General features: G+C 38.8%; 1 protein-coding gene across 23 annotated transcripts in view; it reads left to right on the forward strand.

The window, feature by feature from the left end:
- RIMS2 (regulating synaptic membrane exocytosis 2) overlaps window positions 1-16,368 on the forward strand; it is a 782,248-nt gene that overhangs the window by 672,925 nt on the left and 92,955 nt on the right. For 21 of the 23 annotated variants that reach the window (XM_065585993.1, XM_065585982.1, XM_065585999.1 and 18 more), the window contains one exon: window positions 5,720-5,892. The exons of the other annotated variants lie outside the window; for them this stretch is intronic. In XM_065585993.1, coding sequence (XP_065442065.1) covers window positions 5,720-5,892 — 173 coding nt within the window. The remainder of the gene's footprint in view (window positions 1-5,719; window positions 5,893-16,368) is intronic. 23 annotated transcript variants of the gene reach the window in all.

Here is a 16,368-nt window from a genome sequence, read left to right on the forward strand (position 1 = left end):
TATCTCCTTTTTAACCATTACTCATAAAATTGAAGGACTAATTTAATGTCTAAGTATAATACAGAGGGGCACTTTGGAAGCTTCCCTGTATTGGAATCATAGTGCACTTAGGGCCCAATACTGCTCCTTTCAAGTCAATGGCAAGACTCCTATTGACTTCAGTAGTGCAAATCAGCCCTTTAAACCCTGACATGCAACACTTAGTACTGTGATACTTGCCCTAGTCAAGGGGTCAGATACAAGAGGAGAAATAGATTTCTGAAGGATGGAAGTTATCAGGAGAGCATAATTTTTGAGAGCTGTACTATGAGAAAACAAAGTCTGAACAGTAATTCAGAGCAGAGTTGTGCATGCCTTGATTGAGGCATTTGAACGTAGTCCACGGAGGCAGCAAAGTTGCAGAGTCTAGATATTACTATGGAACGCAATTTTGAGATGCTGATATCATAGAGTCAAGAGGACATGTGTGACTATGTAGTGGAACCTGTTACTGATACTTTGCCTTTGTTAATGAAAGAGGTATTGTATATTAAAACTTTCATAGAGAGTACAAAATGTTATTTCTGCTAAAAACATCCTTTATCCCAAACTCACATTATCCTAAAATGATAAAGAGTTATCCTCTTTACATCTATGTATGTTCTAACTCAATCATAAAATATTTTATTGGGGTTAACACATAAAGTGCAAGATCAGAGAGTTATTTTAACATAATTTGAACATAAATATGATTAAGAGAAGAAAGATCAGGTGATGGTTTCCTTCAATGCTCTTATATTTAAAGTATGGCTGTTTAAAATTGAAATTATTGCTGTTCTTGATCCACATTGTGCATGAGTGATTTAGATATTTTGGAAAGATAGAAACTGAATTAGGCAAAAAACAAACAAACAAAAAAATATTGGGAAATTATAAATTCACTGGAAAATGTACTTTTGAGGTACCTAAACAATTCACAAATTCAGTGAATAGTTTCAGCAGAAAAATAAAAAAAACTGGAAAAAAATATTTAGGAAATCTCAAAATGTTTCATTTTGTTTAACAATTTAGCTATGATGGTAAGGGATGGAAAACACCTCAAAACCAACACAAAATGAAACAAAAACTTGGAAAAAGATTTCATTCAACCCAAAACCGTTTCCCCCCCAGTTTTTAATTTTATCAAGAAAAACCATTTTAGCCAAACTGAAATATTTTTCGATTTTTCAGTTCAGCCCCCAAATTGAAAAATCCGTGATTTGCTCAGCTTTAGATAGACGCACTAAAGTTTAGGAAAATGTCTAATTAGGTATATGCAGTAGATTCCTCCCAAAACATTTCTAAGGCCTTCTCAGACAAAACCTTAGTTTACATAACCAGCAGTGGCAGAAAAAATAAAAGCTATGGGATATATTCTCCTTTCAGTAGGTAAGCCCCATTTTGTAAGGTAAGCATGTAGGTAAGCCCCATTTTGTCCCGTGTTTGTATGTACCTACAACAGGGGTGTCCTGATCCATGACTAGGGTTCCAAGGTGCTGCAATACAAATAATTAATAATAGTAATAATAATAACAATGGGTATTCCTTGTCACCAATGCTGGTCATGATAGCAATGCTGCTGCTGACATGGATGCTCCATGAGAAGAATTGTGGTGATTGTATCGGCAAAGAGCAACAACCAGTTAGCTATTTTTTTTTATATGTGGATGATTTGAAACTATATGGGTGGTCACAAAGGAGATAGAAATTGATGACAACTGTAGACAAGTTTGGTAAGATATAAAACTGTGAGGTGGCTTGGCTAAATGTGTGTCAGCATCTGTAAAGAGCAAACTGGTACAATGAGATGGCATACAATTAACAAAGGTACTAGCAAAGATATTTCTCAACATGACACCCACAAATACCTGGTAATCAGGAATTGTCAGAGTTACAATATAAGGAAGTCAAAGAAGAAGTGAGGAAGAATATTACAACTGAGTAAGAACTTCTGTAAATCCAGAACTCAAAGAATTTGATCCCAGCCATTAATATGTGAACAATTTGTGTTAGTATGGTACACTGCTGGAGTGATCAAGTGGAATCAAGAAAAGAAGAACAAAATTTGACATCCAAACAAAAAAGCTCCTGGGAATGCAAAGAGTAATGAATATCAATAAAGATGTCAACAGGATGTACATTCGACTATGTGATGGAGGAAAAGGTCTGCTATCTGTGGAGAAAACAATTGACAAAGAAGTCTATAACATCAAACTATATAAGGAGTCAGGCAGAATAAAAGATCATCTGGTCATGATAACAAGTGATGACCAAACATGCATCCCAGAAGCATAGAAGAAAGGAAAAAGCAAACTGCTAAAGAAAGACTTGACAGATTTACACAGAAATCAGTGCACAGACACTGTTGGAGAGAGATCAAACCCATTATATCGAAGATTAACAATCTCATGGCTTGTAGAAGGATTCCTCAACAGAGTGACAGAAAGCTTCATTATGAGTACACAAGAGCAGTCCTTAAGGCTTCATTACATTTAAAACAAACCTGACCGATAGAACTGCTTCCCAAACTGCAGAATGTGTTCCAGAAAGAAAGAGAGGGGGGAGAATGTATTGAGCACTTGCAGGAGCCTGGCTGGGAGGGAACATATGAACAGACACAATGAGGTTGCCAAGTATCTGCATTGAAGCCTCTGTGGTAAGTACAGATTTAAACGAACCATGCAGTATTATAACCATCAAATTGAAAATGCTCTAGAAACGAAAAGTGTAAAAGTTTATTTGATCTGGCAATTGTCAAGACTGAATGGTGCAGGCAAAAAGGCTGGCCATTGTTGCAGAAAAGAGGAGACACAATACTGTGTTAATTGATATTGAAATACCAGCAGACAGGAACATAAAAAAGAAACAAGAGAAGTATGAAGAACTCTGTCATGAAGTGGAAAGATTATGGAAAACTAAAACAAAGATGATCTCAATGATTACTGGAGAACTTGGCGCAATCGCTAAGGGTATGATTGAGCAATGCAAGAACGTGTTGGGAATGCAAGACATTTCAATCAGTGACCTCTAGAAGTCAGCACTCTTAGGCACTGCAAGAATTTTAATGAAAGTCAGAGAAGAACAAATGCATTTGAGCACCTAAAATGCAGAAATTCAGCAGAGAGTTTAATGAAATCCCTGACTCCGCTAAACCTGTGGAGTCAGTTCGTGGTCAGGATTTATTGGTGACTCATGCAGATAAATTTTAAACAGTAGCTCTCTCCTTTCTATGCTTAAAGATCTTTTATGCTGTGAAGACTGTTTTAAAAAAATAATTCCCATGATGTAATACTGATGGATTATAATAATAATATTTTTGCAAAGAAGCCTAAAGTATCTTTTAGTATATATCATTATAAATAAAAATAAAATAAACACTAGTGAGACTTACATGCTTGCATCAATTATAAATTTATACCTAAATGCATTATAGGAGCAGTTATTAGCTGTCAGAATAACAAATGATAAAAGATAATCGAGGATTTAGAATCGTTTTGAAAAAGGGAAGTGAACATTCGGGGCATATTTAATATCTGTCCACCCGTTTCTCCTTCTGTGCGCATGCAGCGTCTGTGCGTATATATACGTGCACTACAGAACTGGGTATCTCATAAACTTTGTAAGGGATTTTATAAAAAACAATAAGAACAAACAGTAAAAAATACTAGGGCTGAATTGTGGCATTTAGGCACAGCTCTGTGCTGGGTGCACTGCAGAGCCTCACCACCAGGGTAGAGTATCAGAGAACATTCTGCTTCAGAAAAGTACAGTACTTCCCGGAACAGATATCTAGGAGGCATGGGGGCTGCAGTTCAGGGCAGCCCTTATATTGGCTGCACAAGATTGGAGTGAATGTCTTCACTCCTTTCTCCCATTGCCAGATGCTTATGGCTTGCCATGGTTTAGACCTTCATAAGCACCCTGATAAATTGGGCTGATAGCCAGGGAACAGAACCAGGGCAACTCTTTTTGATGCCTCTGAGCAGCGGAATGAAGGCACCAAATTATATAAATGCATTTTGAATGGTTTGCTGGATGTTGTCTTCAACCCTGTTAACTGAGAGTCCCATTGTTCACTTTATGGTTCTTTCTGGCTTGATTATGGCTGCCACAAAAAATCACATGACCTTAATACAGTTTTTTAAAAACATTTTTGAAGTGCAGTTATACTCTGTAAAGTGACTCTCTCAGAATTCTGGCACTGCTTTACACTTAATGCTATTCTCATTTGTTCATTTTATACTTTTTTTTTCCTGCTGGTGGTGCAAGCTTGATATGGGACCTGCTAGTCAAGTTGTGTCAATGCATTCATTACCACAAGTAATTAAATATCCTGTCATTGGAATTTAGTTAACAACTGTTGATGATTTAAATTCCAAAATATAATCCAATTTACTTCATCATAGTATAGCTGCATTGGGTCTGGAATGCTAAGATAAATCAAACGGAGTAGACATGTAGATATGACTAAGTATACACAGAGAGGAGATCTTCTTAGTAAGAATGTAAAGATGAATTTATTTTATTCTATCAATCAAAAAAGTTTGACTATGTGGCTACAACACAAGTCAATAAATGCTGTGACATTCAAATGTATGGTGTACTCCCAAACTTATGGCTAAATACATATAACCTCCCCCTATAAGGTCTGAGGGGACAGAGCTGTCAAAGTCTGGAATCTATGTGGGTAGAAATTACACTGTTCCTATTTTTGGTTCTGCATCCTAAATTTCACAAAACATCTTAACTGTTATCTGAACTAGTTTGGTTATATTTAAGAATCATACAGATTATACCTAATGTAGATTTGGGGCTTGCCATGGCCTTTATGCCACAGCCTAGCATAGCTAGCTGTGTGGAAAGGCTGATGTAGCAGATTGTGCACTGGCCTGGAACTCAGGAAACCCAGGTTCAATTTCTGGGTCTGTCACAAACTTTCTGCATGACCTTGAATATCAATGTGAGCTAAATGCGTAGGCCAAGATTTTTAAAGGTGTGATGTTTATCTACATCTTTATGTGCTTACTGACTTTAAAAGAATCTGGCTACTAGCTCCCTTAAGATCTTTTAAAATTCCCAATCTAAATCATTTTGCAGGTTAAATTTGTGGTTACAACATTAAAATATTGTTCCCAGTTTTAGTTTAATAATCTCATTTTTCCATTTCTTTTAAGTAAACAAGAGTTAATATTAGAAATTATTTTGAAGGTAAACAGTGTAGTTCCCTAGAATACCAATGTTATTTAACAGTTAGAATGTGAGTTCTATCCCTAGCTGTGCTTTTTGCTAGCTGAACAAGCTTGGGCAAGTCACTTATCTTCTCTATGACTCTACTTACCCTTCTGTAAAATAGGTATAATAATTAAATCCTTCACAGTGATGTTGGGAGTCTTCACTAAAATTTGCAGAACCCTTGAAAATGCTCAGAAGAAAGGTGTTGTACAAGTTACACAACAAATGGCCCATGGTAAGGACCTTAACGTAATATCTTGTGTTGGGTAGTGCAGCAAGGTTATAACTGAGATATACAAAAACAAGATTTGTATTCCAGACAGTATGACCAATTAAGAACTTCATTGTAAGAATGCAGGCAGAATTTGGTGATGGAGTCAATTAACATACTGTTATGGGAAAGCCCCAACAGCTGATTTATGATGGTTTCACTGACTACGTCTGTGACTTTTTCATTCTGTTTTTATAGTATCGGTCAGGACGGGATCCTCAGCGAGGCTCAGACAATATTTCCAATAAGTCTTCAGACAGTGATGTCAGTGATGTGTCAGCTGTATCAAGGACAAGCAGCGCTTCTCGTTTCAGCAGCACAAGCTACATGTCTGTCCAATCAGAACGACTGAGAGGGAACAAGAAAATAAGGTGAGTAACAGAACTAGGAAGTTGGTCACTTATATCCTTATAGAATACTTTTCAGGTGAGTGCATGTGAAAATTTTGCTAAACTTTAACAGATATAATATTAATAAAACTTACAGGGCTTTCCAAAATACAGGTTTTAGTTTATTGTTGTGTTTCTACTGCTCTTTTGATTCCTTATGCTAGGTATTTTTTGTAAGTCAATAAAGGGATTTTCTTGCATGCAAACTTTAGCATCTTGAGATGAGGCCTACTATCAGAAGGCATTTGTTACACTTAGACTTGCATCTTTTGAAAAAAGGCTCTCGAAAAATATTAAACAGTTTAAAGGATAATTTTATTTGCAAAATACTTGCCAGCAGTCTCAGAGTCATTACAACATACTTTACAAACTGGAGCAGAGACTATCCTGATGCATCTCCACAATTTCTATGCTTGAAGTTAGGGCTGTCAATTAATCGCAGTTAACTCAAGCTACTAACTCAAAAAAATTAATTGTGATAAAAAAAATTAATCGCGATTATTCACAGCTTTAATCGCACTGTTAAACAATAATAGAATACCAATTGAAATTTATTAAATATTTTGGATATTTTTCTATATTTTCTAATATATTGATTTCAGTTACAACAGAGAATACAAAGTGTACATCGCTCACTTTATATTATTATTTTTATTACAAATGTTTGCACTGTAAAATGATAAAGGAAATAGTATTTTTCAATTCACCTCATACAAGTGCTATAGTGCAATCTCTGTATCATGAAAGTGCAATTTACAAATGTAGCTTTTTTTATTACATAATTGTACTAAAAAACAAAACAAGGTAAAATTTTAAAGCCTACAAGTCCACTCAGTCCTACTTCTTGTTCAGCCAATCTCTAAGACAAACACATTTATTTACATTTACGGGAGATAATGCTGCCCGCTTCTTATTTACAATGCCACCTGAAAGTGAGAACAGGTGTTCACGTGGCATTTTTATAGCCAGCATTGCAAGGTATTTATGTGCCAGATGTGGTAAATATTTGTATGCTCCTTCATGCTTCGGCCACCATTCCAGAAGAAATGCTTCATTTTTTTTTAATGATGTGTTAATTAAATTTATGACTGAACTCCTTGGAGGAGAATTATATGTCTCTTGCTCCGTTTTACCCGCATTCTGCCATATATTTCATGTTATAGCGGTCTTGGATGATGACCCAGCACATGTTGTTCGTTTTAAGAACACGTTCACGCAGATTTGACAAAATGGAAAGAAGGTACCGATGTGAGATTTCTAAAGATTAATACAGCACTCATTCCAAGGTTTAGGAATGTGAAGTGCCTTCCAAAATCTGAGAGAGACGAGGTGTGGAACATGCTTTCAGAAGTCTTAAAAGAGCAACACTCTGATGTGGAAACTACAGAACCTGAACCACCAAAAAAAGAAAATCAACCGTCTGCTGATGGTATATGACTCAGATGATGAAAATGAACATGCGTCCATCCGTACTGCTTTGGATTGGTATCAAACAGAACTCATCAGCAGCATGGACACATGTCCTCTAGAATGATGGTTGAAGCATGAAGGGACATATGAATCTTTAGCGCATCTGCCACATCAATATCTTGCGATGCCGGCTTCAACAGTGCTATGCGAATGCCTTTTCTGACTTTCACGTGACATTGTAAACAAGAAGTGGGCAGCACTATCTCCTGTAAATTCAACTTTCATGATAAAGCGATTGGACTACAGTACTTGTAATGGGAGAATTGAAAAATACTATTTCTTTTGTTTTTTACAGTGCAAATATTTGTAATCAACTAAATATAAAGTGAGCACTGTTATAAATGAAATCAATAGATTTGAAAATGTAGAAAACATCCAAAAATATTTCAATAAATGGTAATCTAATATTGTTTAACAATGCAAATAATCGTGTGATTAATTGAGATTAATTTTTTTAATCGCTTGACAGCCCTACTTGAATTGCCAGACTTTTAAAACCTCTTGTAAAGTGCTTCAATAGATACTGGACCCAGTAATAATAATAAATACATTGCTGTGCAACTCTCATTGTCTAGTCTTTAATAAGAGTTGCACAGTGTATTTGAAAGCAGAAATGGGCTCACCTTCCATTCCTTGAACACTCAAAACATCAATCAAACTGAGTGGGAGTTTGGGCACAAACGGAATGTAAGATTGGGCCTTAAATATTTTGGCACTAATATTCCTAATTCTGGGACATTTCCCCTCCCAAGAGAAATTATGTTTTTAAAAAAGGGTAGGTTTAAGTATCTCTCATTTTGCATAATTGATATTGTCTGGAACACAGAACTGTGCATTCCATGTGTTTATGCACCCTTTGGTGTGATTTATCAGAACGTAACTTTGTATACAAAATATGTGCGTGCATTACAGACTGTCCAAAAACAATGGTTGCATCTTAATCTTTGTCTAGCCTGTGCTGGAAGTTGGCCAGCATGCTTTTACCTATCACTACATTTTCCCTTCTAATTTATTTCTTTTCTTTTAAATTTCTTTTTGTGTACTGCATGCATGCTTCTTCTCTACAACCTAACTTTACTTTGTCTTCTTTTTGGTTTGCATGCCTTCCTCAATTTGTGTTGACTTCAGAAGGTCAAGGGATATAGAGGGGGGAAAAGAGGGAGGACAGGAAGGGGATGAGCATGAGGAGATATTTCCTGAGGAGGAGGAGCAGGAGCTTGAGGAAAAAGTGAAGCAAGAACAAGTTAATGAAAAGGGGGAAGAGCAAGAGGTGACAGAAAACTGTGATAAGGAGGAAAGCAAAGAATCAGGAGATGATGAAAAGATCCATGATGATCAAACCGAGGAAGGTAAAGAGAAAAAACAGAGAGAAAAAGAGGATTTACAAAGGCGATTCTCACAAGATGATGTCAGGTAAAATATATTTCTGTTTGTAGATACAGTAGTTCCCTGTGGTCCCGTAGCTCTTTTTCAAATGTCTGGATCCTATTTGTTTTCCCATTTGTATTTTATTTGCCATAGTTTGTTGTTTATGTTCCCTGCAGCCCCCTTCACCTTCAACCATAATTCTTTAATAGTGAACAAATTTATCTCTTGATTTTAATGGAATGGTTCTGCAAACCGAATAATTAAACACCTTAACTTCACCCTTTAGGATGCAGGCAGCCACAGCCTTTTGTTCCTGTTGAACTGGTTTATAGTTTGCGTTTGACTGTATGACATAGTGGTGGGGAGCTAGCAGGTGAGCACCAGGGCCGGCTCCAGGCACCAGCTTAACAAGCAGGTGCTTGGGGCGGCCAAGGGAGAGGGGCAGCAGAAATGCTGGAGCTGGTCCTGGTGAGCACTACAGTAGAACCACAGAGTTACGAACACCAAAGTTATGAACCGACCAGTCAACCACACACCTCATTTGGAATTGGAAATACACAATCAGATAGCAGCAGAGACAAAAAAGTACAGAGCAGTACTGAGTTAAATGTAAACTACTAAACAAATAAAGGGAAAGTTTAAATTTTTTTTGACAAGGTAAGGAAACTGTTTCTGAGTTTGTTTCATTTAAATTAAGATGGTTAAAAGCAGCATTTTTCTTCTGCATAGTAAAGTTTCAAAGCTCTATTAAATCAATGTTCAGTTGTAACTTCTGAAAAACCAATCATAACGCTTTGTTCAGAGTTATGAACATTTCAGAGTTACGAGCAACCTCCATTCCCGAGGTGTTCATAACTCTGAGGTTCTACTGTATTTAGGTCCCCTAGAGATGTCTGATTGGATATTGGGATGTAATTTTATCTAACCAGGCTGACAGTCTGGGGGTGTTAGAGGGCTAATTAACCCATTAACTGAGGACTGATACAAAGGCACAAGAAGGCAGTGCTGGTTGGGAGGAATAGGACTAGCTAAGCCCAAATTCAGAGAGAATGTCAAGACTTATCTGTACTGAAATTACTTTTGTGTAGGCTGATAAATGTGTGTGTGGATCAGTTGTGGACATGGATAATGAAAAATGGTTCTTTCACCCATTTGCATTAATGGTTTGATGTGCTGTGAGGTGGTAGCATGTTGTGTAGGTCTGCAGCTGTAGTAAGCCTAAAATATGTTTAGGTGCCTGTGACTGGGTGTCCTATGCATTTGCTGCCCCCTCCTGGAGACCCTGCTATCTTGGTGTGCCATGCCCTAGGAAACAGCCTTTTAAGAAAAGAAGGGCAGAAGATTTTGGACTTTCACGAGTTGTCTAGAAAGGCCTCCCAGGGTCAGCTGCTGGTGGAACCAGTGAGACTTTGTACTCCAGCATGCTAGAAGGACTGGGAGCAGGCAGAAGCCACTAATGCCTCTGCAGGCCAGATAAAAAGGATTGGCTGCTTCAATCTTGTGGCAGTTCTGAGTGAAACCAGGAGAGGAGAGGGAGGAAGAATCCTCCCTCTGCCTTAGCCCAAGAAGCCAGTCCTGGTCAGCACCTAATTCTGAGTGCACTTTGCATTTAGGTCAGTGAGAGACTGAGGGCTGGTCTACACTGGGGGGGTGGGGGTCGATGTAAGATAGGCAACTTCAGCTATGGGAATAGCGTAGTTGAAGTCGACGTATCTTATTTCGACCTACCTCCTATCCTCATGGCGCAGGATTGACAGCTGCGGCTCCCCCGTCGACTCCGCTATCTTTTCATGTGCTGTGTATTTATACCTGCCTCTGTATTTTCCACTCCATTCATCTGATGAAGTGGGTTTTAGCCCACAAAAGCTTATGCCCAAATAAATTTGTTAGTCTCTAAGATGTCACAAGGACTCCTCGGTGTTTTTGCACATACAGGATGTTGCCTCTGCTTCTGAAACTGCCAGCCCTAGCCAGGGAAAGGGGGAGAGGGGACCCTGTTGCAGTCCCCAGGGCTGGGAAAGGGGAATGAAGAACTCTAGCAGGAGCAGAGGTGAAGTAGGTGGGGATTGATGAGCAGATGTTCATGGATTCAGGAAAAGGGAGAACCCCTGGAGGCTCTAGGAGGGAAGAATAATTAAAATGAATTATTTGCATCTATTTGGACAACTAATTATATATTTATGTAGTTATCAAAATTATAGACAGAAGAGTGAGTTACATTTTTTTCAAATAATTTGAATGTGACTGAATTGATTATTTTACAAAATAATATTTAGGGATTATCAAAATATAATTACTGCCCTGAAATATAGAAAGCTCTAACAGGTGGTTGATGTAAAGATGTTCTTGCATGTAAAGATCTTTACAGCTCACCAAAGTCTTCATTGAAAAATAGAATTGGAAAGCTTGATACATAAAGTGCTTTGTGATCCTTGGCTGTTCATAGTTCATTTTCCAGCTCCACTTTATAGGCTTTGTACAGTATATTTCTAAATATGCACAAATTCGGTTTTTCTCTCATATTTTATCACACTTTTGTATACTTATCTATCCTAACATTGAGATACCATTTACAGAAGCATTACAATTACATTGAAATTTGAGTCTCTTGCTACTTAGGACTAGCCCAAATAAAGCAATGACTTAACTATTTTACATCTTTCCCATTATAATTCTCTTAAATATGTCTGTGTACTTCCACCATACACCGAGTCTCCATTTCAGAAGCCAGGAGAGGCATGTGTATGTTAAAGATCAACTTTTCAACCTGAAATTTATTACAGACACATTGCCAGAGAGAGTAAAGGGGAGTTAAAAAGTCAAGAGACACACTACAAAACATGGTTTGATTATGTTTTTTTTAAATCTCATGGTTTGTGGGGCCAGTCTTGTGATTTTTTTTGGATCTCTTGAGGTTCACTATACTGTTGTAACCTCTGTGGCAGCCAGCTGATCCAGCAATCTTCCTTTTGCTCTTGATTTTCTCTCGGTAGAGATTACAGAGATCCAGCACAGCATGGTTGGGGTGAATGCAAGACTGATGTATTCCCTGTTTATACAGGCGCTTACTTCCTACCTCTATGCCCCTTAGTGACTGCTCTAAACGTTCACAAGTAGCACCACATTCCTTTCTGAAAAGTGAAGGGTGATACAACTTTTATCCAAACTTTACATTAAACAACAGTTAACAGGAATAAAATATCAAAGCAAAACAAGAATAAACTGCCCTATAACGGACAGAGTAGGCTGTCTGAACTTGTGTCAGGGATTTATTCTTCCCTTTTAAGACATTCTGTACAAGTCCTCTGACTTTTTTGAATTCTCAAGGTCCTGTGTAATCCTCCATGTTACAGGAGGCTGTCTTTTTCTTGCTGGCTATCTCCTTGCAGGGAGAAGAGCTGGAGGAATCACTAGCAGTTCTATGTAGGCAGGTGGGGTCTTCACAGGTTCAGTCTCGGGGTAGTGATCAGTGTGTATCGGAAGTCTACCTGGTGAGGCGACAAGATGACACCGGTTCTGAAAGATGATTCCTACTAGCACTCTAAAAAGTAGAATCAAAGTGTCCTGGTACATCCCTGCATTGTCCCCTTTTCTTAAAAATCTTTCACCCAAACCTGATCTCCTGGATTCAGTACAATCAAGAATTTGACTCCATAGAGCCTGCCAAAGTCTCTGATGGATTTTATACTGATCTTCCTTCTTCTATAGTCTTGTGAAGTCAGGCCAGCAAGAGTCTAGTTGGTTCGGGACAGTTGGGATAGCGGACCTCAACTTTTTTCATATCAACAGTTCCATAGGGCATAGTCAATTTGCTAGAGGAGTTTTATTATCTTTACTGCACATTCTATTTCACCATTATTTTGAGGTAACTGTGGTCTGGATGTGACATGAATGAAACAATAGGTATCTTCAAACCTCTTAAATCTCTCAAAGAAAACTGAGGACCAGGATCAGAGATGACTTGCCCTGGAATCCTAAAATGAGCAAAGAAGTGTTCTATCCTCTCCATGGCACTTGATGTCATTTTGAGAAACCTGGCAGCTTCAGTTAATCTTCAGAAATAATCAGTCATCAAAAGATAGAAAAGATCACTCCTAACTTTCTGTCATGTCTGGAAGAGCAGATAGTAACAAGGGTTCTGATGGGTTGGTTCTCATGCAAGCACAAATATTGTATTTCTCAAAACTCTGATGTAGTTGTTTGCTGAGCTCAGGCCAACAAGTAGACTTTTAAGCTCTCTCCCTGACTTTGGTAATGCCTTGGTGCCACTCATGCAGTCTGTCAAGGATTTCCTGTTGCATTGATGTAGGTATAACCTACCTGGATTTCTTCAACAACAGATTTTCGTTTATGGTAAGATTCCCAGAAACCACCCAATATGGTTTCATAGAGGTTTCTGACCTGGTCTTTTTTGTCACAAAATCAAAGGGTTAGAAGGGACTGCAAAGGTCATCTAGTGTAACCCCTGGCCAAGATACAGTATTTTTTGTATCTAAACCATCCAAGATAGATGGCCATCCAGCCTGCTTTTAAAAACTCCAGTGAAGGAGCTTCCACAACCTCCCTAGGCATCTGTTCCATTTCCCTACTGTTCTTACAGTTAGGAAGGTTTTTTTCCTGAGATTTATTCTAAATCTGCTATTCTGTAATTTGAACCCATTGCCTCTTATCCTGCCCTGTGTGGCAAGAGAGAAGAACATTTCTCCATTTCTTATGGAAGCCTTTCAAGAATTTAAAAACTGCTATCATGTCTCCCCTTAATCTCCTCTTTTCGAAACTAAACATACCCAGTTCCTTCAGCCTTTGATCATCTTTGTCGCTCACCTCTGGATCCTTTCCAGTTTCTCTACATCCTTTCTATACAATGGTGTCCAAAATTGAACACAGGACTCCAGCTGAGGTCTAGCCAGCGCCAAGTAAAGCAATACTATCACCTCCCATGACTTGCATGCTATGCCTCTATTAACGCAACCTAAAATTGCATTTGCTTTTTTTGCAACAGCATTGCATTATTGACTCACGTTGACATTGTGATCCGCCACAACTCCCAGTTCCTTCTCAGCAGTGCTGCTGCCAAGCCAGTTATCCCCCATTCCGTATTTGTGCATTTGGTTTTCCTTCTGTAAGTGAAACACCTTACATTTGTCTTTGTTGAATTTCATTTTGTTGTCTAAAGCCCAGTTCTCCAATTCATCAAGATCCCTTTGAATTTTAGCTGTATTGGCAAGCAACTCCCCCAGCTTTGTGTCATCTGCATTTATCCAGCCTTCTTTGAAGTGAGTCATGATTTGAGTCAGTAATTCATCTTCCTCTTGCATTTTTTTTTCAGTTCCTCTAGATTTTCTGTGATTGGTAGGTAATAAGTACTGCATCTACACAACTTCTGTGAGACACTCCTCCTGTTTACACTCTGATTATGGTATGCTTGGTAATGGGGCCTTAGAGAGAGTATCAGCTGTGGCGAGATTCTTCCCAGGTACATGAGGTACAATCGAAAACTGAAACCTCATGAGTCTCATTCAAAAACATTGTATCCTAGGTGGTAATTCATCTAGATTTTTAGAACCTAGAAGTGTGACTAGCAGTTTGTGATCAGTTCCGTATGACATTTTATTCCACTGGAAAATCTCTAAAATGTTCACAAATCTATGCAGTGGCTAGAACTTCTTTTTCTATTTGTTTGTAACAGTGCTCTGTGCTGGTGAGTGCTTGTGAGACATATGCTACTGGGCACTACAGTGAAGGTGATTATTCCTGAAGATGGACTTCCCTTATTTCATAGGATGAGGCATCAGCTGAAACGGTGGTGGTTTATTAGGCTTATATATGGCCAAAATTGGTGGAGTGCTCATATCTTGATATATTTCTCTGAATGACTGGCTATGTGTAGTTATCCAATACCAGGAATTTTGTGGACAAAAGAGATCTCATTATGGCTTTGACTTTGACTCTGCCAGGTGAGGTAGGAATTTTCCCTCATGTATCACAGTGCCCATGAACTGATGTATTTCACTGCCACTCTGTGGCTCCTTCATCTAGGTAATCACTTGTACTTTCTTTGGATCTGGTCTGCCCCTTGGTCCATCAATGATTTGGCCTAGAAACTTGATTCTGTCTTTGAGAATTCACATTTGTTAAATTTAGGCTTGCTTTCTCCAGTTTTTCCAGGACTGCAATGAGATGTTGGTCGTGTTGGGTTTGTGTTGATCCATAGCTGAGGATACCATTCGTTTGGCTGAGAACCCCTTCCAGACTCTTCAGGAGCTGTGACATTTTCCTCTTGAAGTGTTCGGGGGCAGAAGCATGCCAAATGGTAGCCTATTGAAACAAAACTTTCCAGAATTGAGCAAAATGGATGTCAGGATAGATCCTTGAGAGACACTACAATTCAAATCCCTCATTGTAGATATTTTCTGATAACATGTTGAGGTGCTTATATTTCTCAGATAGGAACCTTTTTTATTTTTATAAATTTAAATCCCTCAATAAATAAGGCCGCAATTCTATAAACACTTGCATATGTGCTTACCTTTGTGCACAAAAGTAGTCTCACTGAAGTGTTTGCAGGATTGGGGTTTTAATATCAACACTTTATCATCATTGCATGGTAACTTGAACCACCCAAGAGATGTTTCTGACACACCAGCAATATTTGCTAGTCCCAAAGCAACACTCCATGTTAAGTCATATCAAAAGCTGCTTGAGAGGTCTAACATAACCAAACTAGCCAATTGGCTCCAATTCAAAAACAGCAGGAAATCATTTGAGACTCTGGCTATTATCGTCTCAGCCCTTAAGAAAGGTTGGAACATAGACTGGAGTCTACCAAAGATGTTATTGGTACACAAGTGCACCTTTGATTCAATAGCCACCACCTTCTCAATCACCTTTCCAAAAAAGGGAATTTGGAGACCAAGTGACTGTTAGCAAACATGTCATCATTAAGGCTATGATTTAGTCATGGGTAATTTTAGTAAAAATCATGAACAGGTCACGGGCAATAAAAATTCACGGCCTGACCTGTCCATGACTTATACTATAAATACCCCTAACTAAATCTGGGGGTGAGGTGCTGCTGCAGGGGGATGTTTGGGGGGGGCACCCCTGGTGGGCATTTCTCGGGGGAGGTGATGCTGAGGGAAACCAGGGGGCCACTGCTCAGGAGGAAGGGGACCACCTGAGCAGCGGCCAGTATGGCTGTCCCCAGGGCCACCTGAGCGCTGGCCCCGGAGCCAGCTACTTGGGTGGCCCTGGAGTCACCCACACTGGCTGCTGCAGAAGTCACAATGTTTACGGAAAGTCACAGAGCCCTAGTCATCATCAAAAATCGGTTTCTTGAGAAGCTGTCACACCTCCAGATTTTAGAATGTTAGAGACCCCTTCCCCCACACCTAAGCAAAGCGCTCATAATACTCATGAATAATGGCAACACAGACTACTTGCTATAAGCAACTAAGACGTACAAAATTGAGAACTGCAGGAGGTGGGCCTCAGAAGTCAAAATCTTATGTGGACCCTGATTGGACACAAACTGAGACTGCTATGGAGAAAGGTGGGAGTATAGGATGGCTAATCATGGTCCATGCCTGCTAAAGAGAGCAGGTTTCTCCCAGAGAACTG

Source organism: Chrysemys picta, chromosome 2, assembly GCF_011386835.1.
Source record: "Chrysemys picta bellii isolate R12L10 chromosome 2, ASM1138683v2, whole genome shotgun sequence".
Classification (NCBI taxonomy): domain Eukaryota; kingdom Metazoa; phylum Chordata; order Testudines; family Emydidae; genus Chrysemys; species Chrysemys picta.